This window comes from Mytilus edulis, chromosome 5, assembly GCF_963676685.1.
Source record: "Mytilus edulis chromosome 5, xbMytEdul2.2, whole genome shotgun sequence".
Taxonomy (NCBI): domain Eukaryota; kingdom Metazoa; phylum Mollusca; class Bivalvia; order Mytilida; family Mytilidae; genus Mytilus; species Mytilus edulis.
Window position 1 is genome coordinate 3,278,807 of NC_092348.1, and position 24,760 is coordinate 3,303,566.

Consider the following 24,760-nt stretch of genomic DNA (forward strand, 5'->3'; position numbering starts at 1 on the left):
CTAGATTTTTCGTTTCAGTTCTAGATCTTGCTTCAACTATATGAAACTTATACACAATGCTTATTACCACAAACAAAACAGATCAAGTATGAATTTTGGTGGCGTAGTTTTTACAGTTCAAGCGTGATGCTCCTTTTACAGATGAAAACAAATTGCTGAGTTTTTTGTTTCCGATCCCTTACTTTAGTTTGTCTCAACTAAATGTATATTAAATGTATATATAATGCTTATTATCACAAAACTCAGTTAAAGTTTAAATTTTCGTAGCGTCACTTTAACAGCTCTTGAGTTATGTCCTTTTATAAAGTTATATGCTAGCCGGGGCATCATCTCTGTGCTAATGGACACATTTCCTATTCATTTTCAGTATTTTCTTACATATTGTATCATTCACCATCCGAAATTAAGAAAGTCTCCCATATCATCTTCATGTGTATTGATGCACAAATGCATATTTATAAATGTCATTTTTTCATAAAGGTTTTTATATAAGCTTTCGATCTTTCTATTTGTCAACATTCCAATACTCAGCATTAATATAACCTCAGCTCCATCGTTTGACGGTTGCGTATCGTATTTTAAGTGACGACTATGCATGTTCACAGTACTCTGATTTAAGTCACAAAACCGACACTACTTATGTTTTTCATATATATCATTGAACAAAAAAGAAAAAAGTTAATAAATAAATCAATTAATAAAAGAAAAATACAAAAAAACACGAAAATTACTTTTTATGGCAGTTTATAATAGTTACAACTAAAATGTGTGGTAAATTCAGAAATTAACACACTTGTCAAGAATGTTTTTGGTAAAAATTACTACAAACACCAACGTTTATTAAAAAAAATAATAATGTATAAATGTTGGAGAACACGAATGATTTTTTTTTCCTTTGATGTAATAGCTGTCTTCACCTTTCTATTGGAGTGTTTCTGAAGTACATCCACTCAGTCTAATTCTTTAAATACTTTACCTGAAGAACAATATATGATTAAACTGAAAAAAATTGCGTAAGGCCTATATATTTTTATCTTTAACCAACAAAGCTATATGAATTGACAATATGACCATCATACGTGATTTGACTGTCAACTAGCCACTTATGCAATCTAAAGAAATTTGTAGTGACAAAAGTAGGTAATATGGAAGCAAGCAAGGACGATGCATCACACAATGTGTGTGGAAACTCGGAAAGTTTTAAAGGTAAGCACGGCTCTATTAACACCATAATAGTTAATCAAAAGCCTTAAATATGTATTCTTCATGTGTAGATGCTTCTGTAAATTCAAAATTTCAACAACACATATAAAAATGATGATGTTGTATGATTGCCAATGAGAAAACACGCCATAAGAGACAAAATGACACAGAAATTAACAGCAATATGTCACCGTACGGCCTTTAATAATGATAAATGGCCAAACCGCATAATCAGCTATAAAATGCCCCGAAATCACAAAAGTAAAACAATTGAAACGAGAAAACTGACGACCTAATTAATGTACAAAAAAATAACAAAATCAAATATGTAACACAGCAATAAACAACAATCACTGAATTACAGGCTCCTGACTTGGGACAGTCACATATATACAGATATGGTGGGATTAAACATGTAAACGGGTTCCCAACCTCCCCCTAAAGTGTAACAGTACAACATAAGAACGAACTATAAAAATCAGTTGAAAAAGGCTTAACTCATCAGATGGAAACACATATAAATATATATAACAAAAATGTGTGGACGTGACCGGGTACTTGTACATCCCAACAACAAAAAGTCAAATAGTACAGATCTGAGAGTACTCGCAGTTACTGACAGTTAGTTAAAAGCCAATAACAACCATAAAAATCATGCGTCTAAGACTAAATTATCAATCAGTACGCATCCAAAATCCAATGGATTTAGTGAAAAGACATCATAAACAGTCGGAGAAAAAAGTGGCCTTGTGCAATGCCAAGATACAGGAGTCGACAGATTGCAGATCAATGAAAGTGCATATGTATATAACATTAATATTTAGTTTGCTTTTAATTTACTGATACCAAAATCAATATTGATACCAATAAAAACATTCAATTATTTAAGGATAGTGTTGATTTGGTAACCTTTTAAAAGAAGTTATTTTAAGGATCGATAAGCTTACCAGGATCGTGTTGATCGATATCTGTTAATTTCCTAAACTGCATTTCTTCTGCTGACACAATAAATGATCCATTACTGATATGACGTAGAATGTTCAAAATCTACATTACTTACAAAAAACCTTGAAGGTTACATATTGGTTAATCGATACGATATGTAGGGGTATTGACTCACTGGTAATTTGTTCACTGTGTCTAAACCACACCGGCAAAATTTGCTCGGACTCGATGGTATCTAACATCCGGCACAATGACGGAACACCAATAGACAAAAGAAAAATCGAAGAATAAATATACATATACAACTATTTTCTATTGTGAGATGCAATATTTTCTACAACCGTTCTATATTAACGGAGAAATAAGTCAAAATGCATGTCAAAATGACGAATTGAGTTAACCTTGCCTCGAAATTGTTTAATTTCTCGTTAAATTGTTCACATTGTACGGAAAGAAAGGTACGGGAAGATAGATATTGACACGGAGATTGCAAATGTAGTTATTATGAGCATCTCAATAATTGTATTTCTGTGTATGGAACAAAAGAAAAGGTCATGTCAAATTGAAATAAACCGGTTTCGTCAATGTTGTTACTACACAATCACCCGGTTGCGTCTATATATATCACCCGATTCTTTTTTTTTTTTTTTGAACAAACAATTTATGAAAAGAAACTTTGGCACGGATCTGAACATTGTCTTTCGAGAATTTAAATATATATTTATTGTAAAGTAAACTTGGCGTGTTAAAATCTATTTTAAACGGGCACTTTTGGACATAGGTAATTATGATAATACACATTTTCCTAATGAAAGGCGTATCCCTTATTTCACTTAACTTCAAACTAATTTTAAATGGAATATAAATACTGAATAGCAAACACTGGTATCTAGTTATTTTGTAACATTATTATATTTTCTTTGTTTATAATAGTAGTATGTAAAGATGAAAAATAAAAGGATGTGTTTTGATTGTGCCATAATTTTAATTTACTATACTATATTATATACACTTAGTTTACAATATTTACTATCAATTATTAATACATTTATGCATTCAATCATTGACGAACAGTCCCAAACCGACTATAGTCTATTCTGTTCTGCACAAATTAATCATGCATGCAGTCCTGTCAGATTTTCTGGTACTATATATACTGTGTTACTTGCGCACTAAAGCGAGTTTCCACACTTAAGCATCCATAACATAGCAGTGAGATTTGTAACTTTCTCCCCGTTTCTGGTAGGCACATTTATTTTCATAGGCATGTTTTTCACATTATTTTTACAGTTCAAATTCAGTTTTTGTACAGTTCAAATTCAATTGAAACTTCAAGATAACTTTCGAAAACAATATCTGACAGTTTTGTATTTTCAATGTGAATAAAAGTTGGTTTGCAAAACATGACCGTCATTTATATCTAGGTCTTATTAAGAAGAAGTGACGGTAACCACTTATCCCATAAACATTGACAATGAGACAACTTTCTTTTAGACACAAAAATTATGTTGAATTAATCAAGTTTAGGTCAGCGTATGCCTTAAACAATGAGAAAACACACAAACTGCATGATAGCAAGCTATAACAGGGCTCTAAATTATAAATGTAAAACAATTCAAACAAGAAAACTACCTGCCTATTTTATGTTCAAAACGCATATGGTATAAAGCAACCAAAGACAACCATGGAATTACAAGCGTGTGATTCGGGAATGGACTGAGTCAAAGTGTTGTCGTTGACACAAACAGTACAACAAAAGTACAAATAATAAAAAATGATGAAAAAACCTTAACTCGTCCGATGACAGAGCCTGTATAGTAAATGCGCGATGTGTGCCAAAACTTGTACCATAGTTAAAATTATCCCTTAACGATTGTAGAAAAGATTACATACATAGAATGATTAGATTACTTATAAAGGTGTCCATCCTTTTGTGCGAGAAAATTACATATCAATTGTGTGTTTCGATTTTTAAGACCGTAAACTTTAATTTCAAGTTTAAACATGTTCAACATATTATCCCATAACTCATATAGAAAACACATATTTAGAGAGCTTTAATCTCAATATGCTGTTAAAAAATTTCGGAATGCAAAGTAAATTAAAATATTTGTGTTCTATAATAGTAGGAATTCAAGTGTTTGCTTATTATTTATTTGAATCTGAGACTCATATAAATAATAAGTCGTTGTCCGGTGAACGAACTTGTTTTCCAACGACCCACACAACTCCTTTTGAACGCTGAAGTTAAATAATCAATTATAATGTAATGCGATTATGATTTTTTTTATTTGACCAAACCGGGTTATGCATTTTGAAATCTATGACGAAACCGGGTTGTATACATTGACGAAACCGGCCAGTTCCATTTTGACATGACCCATTTCTTTCGTTCCATACACAGAGATACAATTATTGAGATGCTCATAATAACTACATTTGTAATCTCCGTGTCAATATCTATCTTCCCGTACCTTTCTTTCCGTACAATGTGAACAATTTAACGAGAAATTAAACAATTTCGAGGCAAGGGTTACTCAATTCGTCATTTTGACATGCATTTTGACTTATTTCTCCGTTAATATAGAACGGTTGTAGAAAATATTGCATCTCACAATAGAAAATAGTTGTATATGTATATATATTCTTCGATATCATAAAAAAATAAAAAAATAAGGAGAAACCTACCTTTCTTTTGTCTATTGGTGTTCTGTCATTGTGCCGGATGTTAGATACCATCGAGTCCGAGCAAATTTTGCCGGTGTGGTTTAGACACAGTGTTGTTTTCGATATCCTAGATCTTTAATAACTAAACCATTTATACGACTTATAAATTTTTCCATTGTGTTTATTCCGACTGTGATATTTTTTGTTAGTGTGAATAATGCAATCAAAATTGATATGCTTACAATGTCGGCACCCTATCCTGCTTCATTTTTGTTTTGATTTCATGCGATTCACTTGGTTTTGTTTATCACCTTTACCAATTTAAACCCTGATTTATGACGTTCACTACTGTTATCTTTCATATAAGTAAAGTATTCAGAGCATTACTTGTGTGTTTCATTGAACTGTCTGTTGAATAAATATGTCACGATTACAGATTTATGATTACTTATATCTACCTTGTATCTTTTCCTGTTCATAATAGCACAGTTTATTTATCTCTATTTATACATGATATTCAGAAAAAGTTCCAACCTTCTTGTCACAAAGATGGATATTAGCATATCTCTTTTTAACGGGATACTTCAATGTATATGCGTTGAGAGTAAATATCAGTGTTGCACTTGTTTGTATGGTGAAGACCCCATTCGATAATTCAACCTTAATGAATTCATCACTGAGCAATACCACGACTGACGATACATGTGGTGTACTAGATGTCACGAGCCCTAGATCTCAAGAGGTATTTTAGTCATTCTTGTATCAATTCAACAATTCATTTGAGTTAGTTGTTTAAATGCCATGGATTATCAATGTGCATGAAAAACGTACAGCATAGCCAAACAATGGATTCATGTTAGATGAAAAAAACCCAACACTTTTTGATATTGATAAACCCAGACGATACAATGCATAGCACTGAAATAAGTACAGATAAAGAATAAATCTGCATACTTGAAATCATGTTTTACAACAATATTATTGTGTACCTCCATGATGTCCGCGTCACACTGTCCCGATTTTTATATACGATGGACACCCGAATGCGAAAATTGTAAGTTCGTACGAAGTTGGTCCCGATCTCGTTAAAATACCAAAAAGTGACCGAAGCAAGTACGACGAATAACGAAGTTTATACGATGGTGCCGAAATTATATACGATAGCAAAAGATGGACATACGAAGGTTAACCGAAGACGGGTATTTAAGCTTCATATCTCAGCCGAAGCCTACACGATGGATCGCGAAGGCTACACGATGGATTACGAAGGCTACACGATGGATAACGATGATGGCGCGATGGCCATACGATGTCTAAAAGACGTCGTGTACAGCTTACGATGCATTTAAATTATATGCCGAAGGCATCACGCGTTTTAAATTGTTTGATCAATATTGAATATATATTATATTGTACATTTAATTTCTGGATAATCATAAGACGGAAGACCGTGGGCTTGCAGGGTAAAACTTAACGCCGAGTCTCTGCATATATCACCCTTGTGGACACTCCAAAACCAATATGCTTCAAAAGGTTTTAACCACATTTGGTATATTGTTCCTCCTTGTACTGATCTGACATTTTTTACGTTCAAGGCCAAAGGTCAAGGTCATGCAGATGGACTTGTTTTTTCTCCTTGAAATAGCATAATACACAGGAAATTGGTTGCTCATTTTTTACCTGCTGGTTCTAAAGACAATATTAAAGGTATTTCCAGTTACTGAATGTTTTGGTTGATTGCTAAAAAAATAGTTTATGTATCAAATATGCATATTCAATTTACCATTTTCTGCATGTGTCATATACAAATATAGTGTCCATATTTGTCCCCAATATGTTTCATACGAGGGGATGCCACGCTCGGCATTGCCTTGTTTGAACTGTAAAATGTGTGCACTAGTCTGAATAATCACCCATATTTATACCCATGTTTACTGATCTATCTTAAAGGTAAGGTAATGGGTTCGTTGATCCGTTTATGATTTTCATTATTATGTTACTTGATGTGAAAAATTGACAAAAAATAATATTTTACTTGTAAAAGTAAATCCTGAGCCTGTAATAGCTGCTCTTCTTGTTCCATTTGAATTAATAGAAACAACGCTGTCGCCTTTCTTGTTCTCATAGAATCATATGATATGAGCTCCATGTTTTGTGAACGTCTTTCTTAACTGTTGTATTAGACTGACCAGTGCATATCGTGCATGGCACTTTAAATCTTTTTTAGCGCGAAAATTAACTTACATTTAGCTGGATTTATTGCCGTCGTAGTTCCATCTTGTCGCCTTCATACTTTTATTCGATGGCAACACAACGGGATTACGAGGTCACTCGTGTTGCCATCGTAAGACCTTTGGGTAGCTTCGTGATTCATTCGTGTAGACATCATAATGTCAAAACTGCCCGATGGAAACGATGGAAACACGAATGCAATACGATGTTCAAAGATGCATTCCCGGTGACATTACGATGGTGAAGATGGTGATACGAACTCAATACGAACCCTCAACATCGGACGCACCTTCGGGGATTTTTTAACATGTTAAAAAATTTAGAACCCTTCCCGAAGTTGTCCCCGAAGGCTAGATGGTTAACGAATAGCCCGATCTGGATATGATCAGTCCCGATTTTGAAAATTTCCATAATCGTGTTGCCATCGGCGTAAAAATCGGGACAGTGTGACGCGGGCATTAGGATTTCATTCAGCGACGTCAAGGGAATCATGATCATTGGCATTATCCAGAACAAATTTCACAAACATTCAATCATACAGAATAAATTAGTTAAATGGTGCCAAACCTTCCCCCAACCAAACCTGGGACAGTGGTGCAACAGCACAACACAAGAACACAATATACAAAACAATAAACGAAAAGAGAATTGCATGTTCTCCAAAAGAATCGTCTCTTGCTATTTACCGACCACACATATCCATACTATATCAGACAACTATCTTTGCATCTTAAGATAACTCGATAATATATCTTTCTTTATTACAGAAAAGAATATATCGAGTTTTAGCTAGCTATAAAACCAGGTTTAATCCACCATTTCCTAAATAAGAAAATGCCTGTACCATGCAAGTTAGGAATATAACAGTTGTTATACATTTTGTACATTCGTTTGATGTGTTTTGGCTTTTGAAATTTCCATTTGGCAACGGACTTTCTACGTACTTATAGTTTTGAATTTTCCTCTGTATTTTTGTTATTTTACTTTATACCTTAAACAACTGTTGTTGGTGACTGCAATGGAAACTTGTTGAAACAACATCTATTCTTTAAGATACAACTAAATTAACATTCACAAATAATTTATTAAAGCGAGGAGAATTTGATTGGGATAAGAACACAAGATCAGCAATACTATCTTCATTCTTTTACGGATACGTCTTGACACAAATACCAGGAGGATGGTTAGCTGATAGATTTGGTGGGAAACGTATTTATGGCACCGCTATGGCAATATCTGGAGTGGCAACACTTTTGATGCCAGTGTTTGCAAGAACCTCTGTCATACTTGTATACGTACTTCGTGTTGTTGTGGGAGTAGCTACGGTATGTGTTTCATTCAAACATTTATAAGATATATTCATTGATTTTTCAAATTGATGATGAATCTATTGAATCTTAGAAAATAAAAGTAGTTTTGCTATTCCATTTTAAACTGCCTTTTATCATATTTGGGAGGAAATTGGTTGATTTGTTCTCTCTTTGTTTTTATTTCACTTTCTCATCCTTTATTTAGAACAGTCTCTATAGCCTCAAGTAGATTGTTACTCGAAAAGGTTCTAAAAAGGAGTACATCTGTTCATCTCCGGTTTTTGTTGGGGCTCTTGTTGCAAAGTTTTTAGTTTCCTGTTGTGTTTTGTATTCTGTTGTTTTTTATTTTGTTTTTTGTTTTTATTGTTTTCGTTTTTTGCTATGACATTGTCAATTTGTTTTCGAATTATGATTGTCGATATACAGTTTGCTATATTTCGCCTCTCTTTTAGTCCCGTCTGGTATAAGCAACTCGGCAGTCAGTGCTTCGTTAATTAAATGCTTCTAAGCAGTCTGTTCTCTTGAAGTATCTGGTGATGAATGAAGAACTTAAGAAACTTAAATTCCAACTACTTTTGGGAACGTTGATCATAGATGTATTTTGAAATGTTTTTTCGGTCACTTTTGGTCCTATCGCGCTTGACATGTTTAGAATTGAGTAGCACGAAATGATAATTATCATTATATTTAATTAAGTTTAATTTGCATGGCGGACGGTGCATACATAACATGAGATACTTAACCTGTCGATGAACCCGGTCTCACTCCTTTTAGGGTGCATGCGATTATCTCTCTTTTTTTCTTCTTTTTCCTCACCTTGATTTGTATTTACCTTATCGATTTACAAGATTTGAACATCGGTAAACAATTGTCGCCATTATTTGACATTTAATTAATTTGGTTTCAACTACATAATTACTTTAACTACGCCATAATTCTTATCTCTATGTTTTTTAATTATTTTTATTTGTCCTCCATACTAACCATATTTTAAAAAAAAGTGACAAAGTTTTCCCCTGCTGTTTTTTCCCTCTCTTCAATGCAAAGAGTTTTACAATTTTCCTCTTCTCAGATTTCCTAAGCCATCCCCACCGTATGGCAACAGTGTTTTTTTTATCCCACCAATCATGTTCTTCGGAAAATGTCTGTACCAAATCAGGAAAATTGCAGTTGTTTTTCACTTGTTCCGTTGATTGATATCGTATGATGTTGTCATTTTAATGGACATCCTTTTTGTATATTTTGGAGCTTGGTATTTTTGTTTTACATTTTGATTGCTTATGTTTTTCATCTTATACTTTCAATTTGTTATTGTTTCCTTTGGTACATCTACGTTTTCTTTCATGTTTTCCTAGCTTTTGTTTTTTGCAATACATAAAGCAATAATCCTAGATATATATATTTGAACATAAACCTTTATATTACAAGAAAGGTCTTTTCTTTTATTCTCTTTTATTTCCATTATCTTTATTTAAATTAAACGTATTCATTGTTTAAAGTCATAAGAAAAGAGTGACTGGTGTAAAATAAGGTTTATCCAATTCTTGAACCAATGCATGTGTATATCATAAACTTAGTCCTCTGTGCACGATTTTATCATTTTGTACGCAAATATATCGTATAATCGTCAATTTTTTCTCTCTCTGTCTGTTGAGATTTTACAAATATGGCTACTCATTAAATGCCATGTTTTGAAGCCGAAGTTTACCGATTGTCACCTTATAGTAAATAATCAACAAAAAGCATGGGTATTTAGCACGTGTTTAAAATATACAATCAGGTAATTGTTTATTTTAATGACAGATTCATGCGTATTGCTATCACCGGATTTTTACGAGGAGGGTCACGCTTAGGTCACTATGCATACGGAAAATATGTCGGCGAATTGCTTCCTGGCAGCAAGCAATTAAAAATAAGTAAACTTCTTCTAAATGTGGACAAATTAAAGAATTTTCCTCAGAAAAAAGTATATGTACATAAGTTGTACTATAATGAAAACTATCCATTTAGTTTTAAAAAACATATGCATAATTTTCTTTAATTTGAGGTTTCATATGACTTTAATCATTTTAATGTTTAGATTTGAATGTTCTGGAAGCCTAGAATTTATCAAGTGTTTTATTTTAATTTTTGTTATGGGCCGGCACTAAGCCAGTCCATTATATGATATGGGTTTGAGATTGTTACAAGAGTTTCTGCGGATCGACATTAATATTTTCTGCGGTATATGAATATTAAAGATTTTAGGTAATTGAAATAAATACATTTGTTTATTATTTTTTGTATAAGAAGAAGATGCCAAATATTTATAACAATGAATGCTCATTGTTTTATTACGCACAGAATGCGTGACCCGTATTTGAGGAAAAAGAGAAAAAAAATGTCAATTAAGGATTTGTCAGCTGTTACGAAGAGAATAATTTGCTGAACTGTCTGAAGAGGGTGGTAAAGGGTTATTTTCGTGCCACCAAAACCGAATAGATATGAAAATATTATGTTTAGGATTTCTCAACCTTTACTGAGAGGAATAATTTGATATTTGCTTGCTTTAAGATTTTTATATCTTTTGTCAAACGAAGTTGGGGAAGGGATATAGTGTTTCATTTGTCCATCACAAAGTTAAATTTCATCTATCTAATTGAAACATATTTATTTATAGTGGATTGTGAAACAAGTTATTGCAATTTATATTAATCACTTTCCACTTTGCAGGTGCGAGTGCTGCCTTGTAGCGGCATTATCCTTCTCTTTTTCGAAATCTACAAGGGTATCTTTTACGTGCAAGAGATATGGCTCTCTCTTAACACTGGTCATCCATTTATCGTTCCCTTCCAAAGGACTATCATCGTTTCTCAAGACAAAACTCGCAAATGGTGTCAAGGGAGAGCCGTAAATTCAATCCCTGAAATGTTCTCCCCTGAACGGGGATCGAACCAGGAACCTTTGTGTTAGTAGTCCGATACACTAACCACTACACCACGGATCTCCATCTATCTGTGGAAGTATAAGTCATAGTTCATGAGATTTTGTTCATAGATGCGTCTTGAATAACCAAGGGGTCCTGATAAAAATTAGGGTTATCTGGACCTACATTTCACATATGAGTGACTGATTAAAGTTTTCGTAAGGGTCCATATCTGAGATACAACTCGTGGGGAATTGATATTTTGTCAGTAGATGCGTCTGTAATAGTCTGTGTCATTTTGGTCTCTTGTGGACAGTTCTCTCATTTGCAATCATACCACATCTTTTTTTTTATAGAATCGAGGGTTCCTAAAATATTTGTCATCTTGACATAAAATTCATTGATTAGTAAATGGGGTGGAGGCTGCGTTTAAATCCATATCTGAGATGAGGAATACAAATATTTTGTCACTAGATGCTACGTTGATAGTCACGAGTTTCAAAATAAAGTCTTGAAAATAAATTAGATGATATTCCATTTCATCAACTGCACTTAAAAGATATTCGATTTCATCAGTTATATTTTATAGCATTATCATAACTAATTGGATTGGACCACGTCTGGCAATTGAGGATTAAAGTCAACTCAACATACGGATGGTTTATATATATAATATTTTGCACTTTTTTTGCACCAAAAACCTCCATATTTCCGGCCCAAAAAATTTGGTGCGTGCACCGATTAACTCTCTTGTTTTAATTTGATTTAGGGTGTCGTGTTTCCTGTTGGCCACTCGATGTGGGGAAGATGGGCTCCTCCTCTAGAACGTAGCAAACTTATAGCAACGTCTTACGTAGGTAAGTTTTATATTAACTATGTTACATTGATTCTACTTGTATCAAATTTAAAGTACATCGTAATTTTTAGGCATTACATTTTAATATTTAATGGCGACAATCTGGCGGTGACTTTTTACGTACGTTAGCATACTATACAATAGATTTTCAAATGATAAGCCGTAATACTATTGACACAAACACATGTCTCACCTGTTTTTCCTGAAAAAGTCACAAATGATAAAGTAATACTAGTAAGACCGTTCTCCAGCAAAAAGCGAACAGACAAACAAACAAAACAAATCATTAAATTGATTAATCTGCCTTATAGTTACATAATAGAGTGCATGTTCTTTAACTGATAACTGATAATAAAGTTATTGGCAAGTCAAGCTTTTCTCATTGTACTTTCATTTTAATGAGATGAAATTCAATATCATACAATCCAATTGTAGTGACCTTTTGTTATTAGACAATGCCTATATCAGAACAGCAATTTCAATATGTTCAAACAAGATAAACGTTTTTTGATGAAAAAAATATGTATTTTAAAATCTGCATTATAATTTAATGGACGTCTACTAGTAAACTATTCAAATGCTTAAAAGACTATCCTATTAAAGATTAAAATGTTTCCAGCTGTCATCCTTAATTCAACAAAAAAAAAGAGATGTGGTATGAGTGTCAATAGAACTATTCAACAGAGACGTGTATGCACATTGTTTTGACACATGGACGTATTTGTGTTTGTAGTAAAACTCAATGTAAAAGAGAGGGGAAAGTTAAAAAAGAAATATTCAAACCCATAAGTCGAAAACAAACTGACGATGCCATGGCAAAAGACGACACATCTCGAATGCTTGAAAGTATACCAAAAAATACTATTCTCAAGCGCTTATTATTTGCATTAACCTCTGAACTGGTAGGAGTTGGTTCTTCTGACGTCACTACGGCATTTTATGGCATTATGGATCCTAAAGTATTGCTTTAAGTTTTGTATCTACAAACACATATAACATGTATAAATCAAAGTCTTAAGCCTCGGTCACACCTTACCGGATAAGACGAACGGACGTCTAACGGATGAAAATAAAAGTTGTCCGTAGACAAAATTGTTATCCGTTGGGAGTCCGTTGATGTACTGACCAAATAAAACGGAAGCTTAACGAATGCATAACGGACATGCAACGGATATGCAAGGTACGAGAAACGGGAACGTACCGGACAGAACGGATGTCGAACGTACATCCAACGGACGAGTACCGCATAAAACGGACACCTAACGGAAGCGTACCGGATAAAACGGATGAACAAGATATACGGAAAAATTAAAGGCGACAATAATAATACATGTAAATCGCATAAATATTCTAAATGTTTCTGTGTAACTGGTTTGGTTTGTACTTCAAAATGCCGTCAAAAGGCAGTGTCTTGTCTGAAAATTGATTTGATTTGATTGCTTGATTGTGAAGACGTGCTCTTACTCTAAGATCGATTATGAGTATTAAGAATAGATGAACCTTAAGAAATCTAATTGGCATTTCCAACGCGAAATTTTCAAATGGCATTTATCCGTTCCAGATCCGTTCTATCCGTTATATGTCCGGTAGAATACCGTTTCACATTCGTTCAACATCCGTTTTATCCGTTAGACGTCCGTTAGAAGTCCGTTGATGAATTTATCTGTCAGACCGCCAACGGTTGCATAACGGACACGTAACAGATACAAAACGAAAACGAAACGGACGAGTACCGTACAAAACGGACGCCTACCGGACGTTCAACGGACATTTCATCCGTTGGACGTCCGTTCAAAGTTTTGAACATGCTCAAAATTTTCCACCGGACAGAACGGACGTCAACAGATAAAACGTACGCTTAACGGACATGCAACGGATATGGACGGACGTCTAACGGATAAGAACGGACGTCTAACGGACATGAACGGATTGAAAAAAAGTTATCCGTTAGGCATCCGTTCGAGCTGTCCGTTAAGGTGTGACCGAGGCTTTACATTAAATGCTGTTACTTCGGTGAAAACTAAGTTCAAATGAAACCATTATCAATCCTTTTCCATTGCTTTATTATTTTCAAATAAGCATCTATACAGTATTCATTACTACTTTTATGTTAAATGTTATCAAAAACATATTAGGGATACACATAAACTACTTTTGTTTTAGGTGCATCGGTTGGAATAATTGGCACATTTGCTGCCTCGGGACTACTTTGTGAATATGGCTTTGACAATGGATGGGGTTCAATATTTTATATCACTGGTATGTGTTAAAATGATTACGATAGATATTGAGGTTATCTCACTAAACTACGTAATCACAAGTTGTTTGACCGTTGTGCAATATCTGTGTCACATATGACCACGGACATGTTCTAATAGTCGTTACAACAGTTCCGTCCTCCTTTCGGACCAAATGAGACTCATCATCGAATTTGTACTTCCCATGATCAATTCGACAGGTGCCACTAGTTGATCACCATAGCCATGAGCACCTGAGTTCATCCCCTGAATTTGGAGGGGTTCGTGGTATTTAGTCTTTAGTTCGCAATGTATTGTCTTGTGAAGTTGTATGTCTTTTCCTGGTCAATTCGGGTTTTTGACATAACATTAAGACGACAGAAGATTAAAATTGAGAATGGAAATGGGGAATGTGTCAAAGAGACAACAACCCGCCCAAATAAAAAAAAAAAAAAAAAAAAAAAAAAATAAAATTACCATTGTTCAAATCTTGTTAATCAATTAATAAGAAAACAAATCATGATAGCAAAAAATTTTTAAATAATACATAAGGAGCGAGACCGGATGGGTCGATAGGAAATGTCAGTTCCTATGAGTTTATAATGTTCCCTCGGTTCTTCCCGCCTCTTTAGTTCAAATCGCAATAGTTTAGACCAAAACAAAGATAAATATGGAGTTAAAATAGAAGAAAAAATATTGCTGAACTGTGGGTAGACAGAATAAAAATGTCCTGCTGTGCGTGATTATTTCTATTTGATTACGAAATTATACGCCGTAGCAACCGTCTCAATGAACTTATAAAACTCATCATAAAGCCAGCAATAATAGTAGACACATGTGATGTATGGTAGGGGAAACATCTATGTGTTGAGAAAATCATACACTCTATACACAAACCTATTGTTTATATCGTAGAAGTTTAATTTCAATTTTGAACCTTAAAAGTCATAGTCAAATTGTAAAAAAATACTTAATAGTTAAAAAAGAGATGTAAAAGGTACAAAAACGTAGTCAAACTCATCAGTAGTAAATGAACTGACAATGCCATGACAACGAAACACGACCAAAAGACAACAACAGTCTACAAAATGCAACATAGAAAACTAAAATTTGAGCAACACGAACCAAACCAAAATCGAGACTGATATTAGGTGCTCCGGATGCTTGTCTTATGATATTTTGTGTGTGTGTGTGTGTTTGACAAACTCTACAATAAAATATCAAATTGAATAGACATACTTGTCTCTATAGTATCCACACTATGAGCAACATTACGTGTGCCGCATGTAAAGCAAAATCTGTTTACCATCCGGAGCATATGAGATCAACTCAGTCTATTTTATATGTAGTGTTTTGTGGAGTTCTTGGTCTGGTTTCGTTTTTTGCTATGTCGTATCAGTTTCTCTGTGAGTTTTGGATGTCCCCTTTGTATCTTTTTTTTTTAATTACGGTAATTGGAAATAACAATTATACTATTTTATTTAAACTGATGTGTGTTATTATCGTCAATGTAAAACAATATCCCGTGAAAAATATAAACCAACACATTTTATTTCTGCAATTTAAATAAAAAGTTTCGGGTAAAATATTCGATTCGGGGGAAAAAATAAAAAAAACCACTAAAGATTCTTTAAAGGTATGATACTGTGTATGAAGATTGTTTTGTATATATTTTTTCTTCAGGTGGATTGAGTTGTATTTGGACTGTTGTCTGGTTTTACCAGGCTAGAGATTCTCCATCGGAGCATCCTAGAATATCTAAAGCAGAGTTACGATATTTAACGAATGCTATTGAGTTTGACACATCTAGAAAGGTACATGCAAAACAAAACAGTTTATTTCTTTACAATTTGTAAATGAAACTGAATCACTTTCAGTTATTTACAGAAATGATTTCCCCAAAAACAATGTATATACTATCAAATAATATGATAATATTATAAGATGGTACGTGCTATACCTTAAAAAGCCATACTCAAAATACAGCAAAAATTACAATTCACAAACATTCCCTACAAAGTGGCTCGGGGTAAAACTAGAGTTAAAAGGAATACTTCACAAGTTGAATAAAACAATGAAAACAACTCTTTACGAATTGCATGCGTCTGAAGCTCTTTTCTGGATTCACCTTCACCAGGAACGCTCAAAACCGAATATTTGAAAGTTTTTTTTACAAATTGTATAAATTTCGTATGACACTAAGGTAGATCTTCACGTTTGTAGTTACAAATACTTGTTCTCCCCTCAGTTGAATCTTAATCATTTCACGCTATCACTGATGAATGCATATGGATTCAAATCTAGCATTGTTCGACAAAATTTCATACGAAATATATACATTATGTGTGGTTTAAGCCTTCGATATCCCTATGTTATCAAACGAATTACAACTGTCGTACAGTGATCAATATTTAAACGTATTCAATTAAATAATATGACTGCATGGTAAGTTTCATCATCTGATTTTAAACCCCGAAACAAATATTTGCTATCGAAAATGTGCAAATCTGATATAGTTGGGTTAATTTGAAGACGAAGTATATATTTGTATGTTTGCTTATATATTTAAAAAAAAATTAAGATTTTATATTTGTTTGCCAGTTGTTGATTTTTTTAATAACAACAGGTGTCAGACATACCATGGAAAAAAATGGGATCTTCAGTTGTTCTGTGGGTAGGAATATGTACCCATATGTGCGCCAATTGGGGCTGGTATACACTTCTTACAAATCTACCTGCTTTTATGAAGACAGTTCTTAAATTTGATATAAAAAGTGTAAGTTTCTATTATATTTAGATTGAAGTGTCATTTTGAAATGGATATCAAAATGCATTCTTTTATCTGTGTGACACTATAACCTATTTGCAGCTTGAAACATTTCGCGCATCATACTTAAAATAAGTGTGATATGAATAAGTGATACGAAAAATGCGTCAATTTGTATAGCCTATCATGAATATGTTACGAAATTGCCACATTTCAATTAGCTATTCGTTATGTCAATGATGAGGTTTAAAGGTCACAACGGAACGGACTAATTTTTTCCCGTTGCATCAATTTTTGGAGATTTCTCCATAATATACAAAACAATCATATGTTTCACCTGTAACTAATCTTCTTGTTTAATTTGATTTCCTTTTTTCCGTACAAATATCTTTTAACCGTATGATGTTGATGGTTGACTCCGGAAGCGGACTTATGCCAATAACCTGATTAGGTGAAATAGATAAGAACAATGTTTAGTTGAATTTTTAATTTCACAAAGAACATTTATATCATAAGCGAAAATAAGTGTTACAACTTGTGATCATTGGGGATAGTTTGATATCAACTCTCGTTATCCAATTTTAATAATAAAGATAATTTTTATTTGTTTGAGTAATATAAATAAGATATATATGAAGTAGATGTAAGTTCTTATCACCTGTGGTGTCGCATAGTTATAATCTATTGTTCTATTTTAATGTATAGAATGGTGGTCTTTCATCTCTGCCATACATTTGTCATTCTATCATGTCAATAGGAGCTGGACATTTGGCCGACTTTCTCAGAAAGAACAAAATATTGACAACAAGACAAACCAGGAGATTAGCTCAGACTATTTGTGAGTTTAGTTATTTTAAATTTAATTTGATCCGATTTAAGTAATGTTTTGTCCAAATTACCGAACTAATTGACGTAACAATTTAATTTTACTTATCTTAACATTCTCCCGAAAGAAAAGTAATTTTAGCTATATGAAAAAGAAGAAAACACTTTATAGATTTGGTGCGTCCTCGATGCCTCTCTTGATTGGCCATTATCAGGAACGCTCAAACTTTTAAAAAAAAGTGTACGTCAAGTATGAATAAGTAGTTGAATACGGGTGGAGCTAAAATAGTACGGTAACAAGAAGGGTAAATTTAATATATTAATGGACCGACCGACCTCACGACTAATTTAGTTTGTTTTAAAGATAAATAGAATTCGCTTCGATTAAAACCTGGCGTAAAATGCTAAATGGTGCATTGTTTTTTAAATTTTGGTCAAAGGTCAGAACGGAAACTTCACATTGTTTTTTTTTTACATTTAATTCTAGAAAATCCTCCATAATCATGCTCTGGAAATGTTGTTTCAATTTATCTTTTAACTTTTACGTCTGAGTACCAAAAATTGGTGCATTAAACACCGCTTCCATCATAAAACAAAAATGTATTGGTGTTAATAATATGGCTTGCATTGCTTGTGGTGCAATATTCGATAAAATTTAATTAAATCATAGTTGATTTTCATTGCCCTGTTTGAGTCTAAACCACAATGGAATCACAATAATGATTTTCTAGTTTGTATAATTGATATTTTTAATTAAGTAAAAAAGGACCAATACGACATCGAAATTTATTTCTATTTCGCAAACAGATCATCGTATATATCTTCTGATCGCAAAGTATGATTCTCATACTCATGTGAAGCATCAGAAGCAGGTAGCTTTTTGTCAGTTCTGAAAGACATTAACAATGCATGTTGAATGATACAGTGCCCTTTTTCGTGAAGATATCTTTTGAGATTGAATCGAATTCCTCATGTAAATGGCGATCGCCCATATATTGTCTGTTGCCGGTGACAAATTTTCGGTGGCAGAAATTTATCAAATACTGCATACATTTGTCTCTGTGATTGCTAATTCCATTTGGTTTTACTTTTTGAATGCATTGAGGGAGCACATTTTACAAAAATGCCTTATATTTATGGTTTAATTAATTTGGTTATATTCCAAAATGGTTTAGAATTAATCAGTCCGAAAAAAATCGGCTAAAAAATTGATAAAAAATTTACAAAAATTAAGACATAACACAATTTTTTTCATTCTCAACATCCCTGCAAATCATGATTCGGGAAAGTATCAGAAGGGGACGCAAATTATTTAGGTAAAACAATAACAATAAAACTTAAATAGAATGGTTTTTTTTTTCAAAACTTTAAGCCCATAAATATTTGATGTGTATGTCGTGTCAGACTTTTCTATATAAAACCTTTTGTGCATTGGTTATTCAGTATTTTGGGGTCAAAATCGACTCCTGGTGCAATATGAAAGAAGTTTAATATACTTTGACAGACGGCAAGATATAAAAAAAAACATATGTCAAATGCATTCCACAATTAACAAGTTGATTCAATATTTTCTTTCGTATGAATTTAAGTTCGACGTTGAATATAAGCTGATACATGGTGATTTCATTTTATAGCAAAATATTGCTTGTATTCCGGATTAATTTATAGCAGTTGAAATATTAAAAAGAAACAAATTGGTGTCATTTACTCCATCCAAAGGTGATTTCAGCCGTAAAGTAAAAACTACAAGTTTCCATGCCAAATCAGATGTTTATTTCTTTTCTTGTACCAAACATTATAATCAATTTGTTAATTGAACCACTGCTGATCCATTAATTTTCGTCCGTATAAATTTTTGTAGATCGGGAAAAATATTTATTTCAATTGTACTAAACTCACATTTTTTCATCATTTTATACTATCCAAATCGCTTAAAATTTAGTGGTTTTCAAATTGAAATTCACTACTCTCTAAATGCATGAAACTCTGTTACAAAAATTCATGAATCCACAGTACCATATATTCAAATTATCAGTTTTTCTTTGTGATTGAGAAGAAAAGGGAATGTGTATCTGCTATTACAGTTGCTCATCTTTATAATTTGGCATCGATTTGGACTCGAGCTTTTGTCTCATGAATGTATTTGTGATGATGACTTACTAATGTTATCTTTGTTGTTTCTAATATGTTGTAATGCATAAATAAATAACTATTATGCTATTGCTCTTAAAAGTGCTTTCAAACATTATAGCCTTTGCCGGAGCTGGAACATTTCTGGTTGCCACTGGTTTCGTGCCTTGCGAGAAAAAGTACTTAGCAGTTCTGTTTCTTTGTCTGGCAGTAACAATGACTGGGTTTACCAGAGCGGGATATTCTGTTAGTCATATAGACGTTGCGCCAAAGTAAGACTGCTGTGTTCTTTTTTAAATAAAAAAATAGAGGCGAACGATACCAAAGGGACATTCAAACTCATGATTTGTCTTTAATCGATGTACGAGATTTGAACATTAGTAAACCGCTGTAAACTATATATTGTACTTTACATTAACAATGAAATACTCGTTGAACGGTTGTTGCTTTTGTAATAATTTCCTTATAACTGTTTTGACTAATTAATTGTTACCTAACATGTTTGATGTTGTTTAATTTTTGATTATTATTCCTGTGTTTGTAATGCAAAATTATTAACAAAAACAAACATTTTGTTTATCTCGCATTGTAACATGAAGATATACCTGTTTAATATACGCCTTCAATAAAAATAATCTAAAATATAACTACTGAAAATCGACTGATCTTCTATTCGAAATTATATTTAATCTGGCCATAATATATATATTTTCAACTTAGATACAGTGGAATAATGTTGGGCATTTGCAATACCATGGCAACAATTCCAGGAATGGTTGCGCCATTAGTAGCAGGTGCTTTGACCCCAAATGTATGTACAAAAATATGAAGCTTTCGTCCACTCAATCTTTATTTCAAATACTTCAAGGGGTATACGAAATGTCTTCTTTATGTACCTTCTTTAATCTATATCGCATATCATGGCATAACATGTGTGCTTACCTGGTCAATACGGACCTTTGTGGAGGATATATTGATAGTATTATGAGTTCACCGTCGTTTGTATAAAAGACACAAAAAGGAATCAATTGAATGTTGTTTGATCAATGTCCAGAGGGAATAAGTTCATACATTTTCAGAACATGAAGAAGATAAATAACATATCAAGTTGATTGCTGTAAAGTAGGTCGACGTTTATGAAAATTGGAAAGTTTGAACTGCTACTTATTAGTTTGACCGAAACAAACGAATGAATGAAACACACACGCAACGTAATCTAATGAAAAACAGAAAAGCTAGTATTTTTTACATGGTAATTAAACATTTATCATAGTATAACAATATCATAAGAATAATACGTATGCTAAGATTTGACGAATATATGTACCACAACAAATAGGACCAACAATTCCGAAACCCAGAGGATAGTATCGAAATACACGAAAAACAATATACAAAAAATACAAGCAAACATAACTGAAATTAAAGCTTCGGAAAAACAAATTACTATTAATACAGGAAGTACAGAATCAATCGAATTGCACAGATTTAAAGAAAAACAGCATGCTACATACCACTGCAAGTTAAGCTGAATCCAGCAGACCAGTAGAAACATTAAGGAAGTCGTTATTCCGATTATCTTCGAGTCACAGTGTTACACTCGATCAATTTCAGTTTAAATGGTGACGCGAAGCGAATTCAGTAAAACGAACATAGGCGACGGTCAAATACCCAGTGACGTTTGCCATAACATTCACGGTAACAATTTTACTGCACCAGATGCGCATTCTGACAATTAATGTCTCTTTAGTGATACTCGAGGGATCAAAATTTTAAAAATCTTCAAATACAGTACTGTAATTCATATTATAATGAAATTCTCATTAAATGTTTAAGGTTAACATTTGAAATATCCCAGAAACATTCACTGTGTGCTCAACGTTGGTGCCAATGACTCAAATAATAAATCGTGGAATCGGCGGCATAATAAAGCCAATCAAAAATGACATTGAATGTCATATTGCATTAAAATATGTTGTAATTTGCTGAGGGTGAAGTTTAAGTTCCAAATAAGCTGACAAGTTATTCATGCAGTCCTAAAGTTGAATATAAGCTTTACTGCATGGTATCAACTTTGAAAGACAATTATAACACAGCGGCATTTGATCAAACGTAAACAATTTAAACAGTACTAATTGTACTGCAACATATGCACATTTTGAATTTTAATGTCTTCAGCGGTGCTCGAGGCCAAAATACTTGAAATTTCAAAACCTTAAACAAACATTGAAGATCTAATCAAACCAAATAGGATTTACAGTATAGACAAATTCGGACATGTAACCAGAGAGAGGGAGATATATTCCTTAATTCTAAAATAATTTCCAAAATTGAACTACAGCACATTTAAATCAAACAATATCCGTATGTTATGCCAATACAGAAGTGCTGGCTTCTGAGCTGGTTGTACCTTCGATGACTTCAACTTAATCATTGACCAGCACGCCGATGATGTTATTTTTCTTTGTGTTTGAAATAGAAAAAAAATAGTTTCCTTTCTTTTATAAGTGAAATAGTAAAATCATATTCATTCAGCCACGTACTGAATAAGGATGAGGCAACATAACTATGTGTCACAGGTTTTGTCTATTTTTTAGAATAATTCTTTATCCTGCATACTTTTTCAACGACATTAACTTAAGTTGGTGTTGTAAATTACCATTTTTGTCTCTCTTTACAATGGAGTTGTATTTCAACAATCTGGTTCTGTCCTTCTTATCTAGATCTGTTGTAAAAAAAAAATTTAATTGCAGGACACTCAAGAAGAATGGAGAAATGTGTTTTATATGTGTGCAGTCTTCTACCTTATTGGTATAATTGTATTCGGAGGTTTTGCAAGAGGGGAAGTGCAGTCATGGGCAAAAGATAAAGACACGGAACTAGATAGTGTTGATTTAAAAGAACCCTTGACGTCGGAATCAATACATAAGATTCAATAACAATAATATTATATAAGTCTGCTCACCTTCAAATTTACATTTTACAATGTTTTCAAGATGATTCATACAGTAAGAAGGTGCACAGACTTACAAAACGTGACATTATAGTAAACTGTTACCAACTCAATAATCATTTTATTATTCATAAAGCAGACTTAATAAGGGAGCTTCTAAGGAAGAATGAAAAGAAGCTAACATATATATATGCATTATTTCTAAACCTCACATGAAACAAAAATCAAAGTCTTGTGATTAAGATGTTAAACGCATCTATCCAATCGAATTTAGAATTAAGGTTAATACAGATACAGTTGAGTCTGTCTCGTATCTTGGCGACTTAACTTTACGGCAAAAGAGAAACTGTAAGATTTCCCAATTGTTAACTTTCCATTTATGTTTAGCAACATTTCAATTACGCCCGCATATGGAGTATATGTCTCACAGTTGATACGATGTTACAGAACTTTCGTTTCATATCATGATCTACGTGATAGAGAGTTTCTGCTTACAAGGAAGGTTACAAAGGGTTTCTTGAGGTAAATATCGTGTGTGCCCTTTTTCCTCACTGATACATTACCAAATGAGACATATCAACAAATTTGTGGTTACCACCATCAACACGACAAATGCCACATGTAAAGCGGGATCTGCCTACTCCTCTGGAGCAGGGATCATCCCCGGTCCAGTGGGTTTCGTCTGCTTAGTCTTTCGTTATTGATCGGAAGTAGAGGGTAAAGATAAACAAATTAAGGTGATACAGCATTTGTGGAAAAAATAGAGGAAACTGTCATTAAATTACCGATTGGTATTGAAATCTCTGAAATCTCATAAATCCATTCAGAGCATAGAACTCAAGGTAAAAAAAGAAAAATTGAGGGAATTGCACAAAAATTCCAAAAGTAGTGCGACTAAGTGTCGACAGGTAAGCAATGAATTCAACACCCGCCCTGAAAATTCAAACTCAGTCAAAATGTCACAAAAGAGGGCATAGAACGCACCGTTAAATATAAGATTAAACGATTTTTCTGGTATCGACACCCTGAAGAGTTGAAATTAACAATGTTTCAAAACTCTATTTGTAATCATGGTAATAGTTTTTTTATATAAAATTTTACAAGGACTAAACAGATGTGCAAGCTACGGCGGTTGTGTCGAATCGAAATTGAAACAAGAATTAAAAAAAAATTATTGTAGAAAGCATTAGCAGAAGTCAGTTAAATCGCCAAACATTGAAACTTACAAGAAATCCATAGAAGAATAATGATTGTCTTAAGGTTGGTGATGACAGTCCCAAAACTCTAACTAAACAAATCAACATATTTCCAAAATAAAAAAGGAGTTTACTTTACCATCCAAGCAACAGTGTAAAGTTTGCCATAAATTGTTAAACATACCTAAAGTAGGCATGTACATGTTAAACTTTACCTTGATTTGTACGAGTAAAGACCCATTACATTGGTGGATCAAATCGGATTTTTGTTAATCAGATGCTAGCTTCTTTTTCTTATCTCAACAAAGTGCAAAGTTTCAATTAAATCGACCCGAAAATACTCAAATAAGTGTGTGACATGTGAATAATTCATGTAAATGTAATCAGTCGTCCCATTACATGAGGACATCATCCAAAAACATTTAAAAGTGATAGGGGAGATTACCGTGGAAAGTTCCAAGTAAATCGATCCCAATATATTCCAATGTGCTATGTTGTATGTGAAGAATTACATGAAATGTGACGGTTAATTTT

At 33.2% G+C, this 24,760-nt stretch overlaps 1 protein-coding gene across 1 annotated transcript; it reads left to right on the plus strand.

Moving 5' to 3' along the window:
• Positions 1–1,017: 1,017 nt before the first annotated feature.
• LOC139522772 (uncharacterized transporter slc-17.2-like) lies at positions 1,018–23,236 on the plus strand. The gene is made up of 11 exons (XM_071316284.1): positions 1,018–1,206; positions 5,337–5,557; positions 8,139–8,372; positions 12,032–12,119; positions 14,282–14,377; positions 16,039–16,169; positions 16,982–17,131; positions 17,828–17,960; positions 20,199–20,349; positions 20,798–20,888; positions 22,831–23,236. Exons 1-11 carry the CDS (start codon positions 1,146–1,148, stop codon positions 23,014–23,016), a joined length of 1,542 nt encoding a protein of 513 aa, XP_071172385.1. The 5' UTR covers positions 1,018–1,145; the 3' UTR covers positions 23,017–23,236.
• Positions 23,237–24,760: the final 1,524 nt, after the last annotated feature.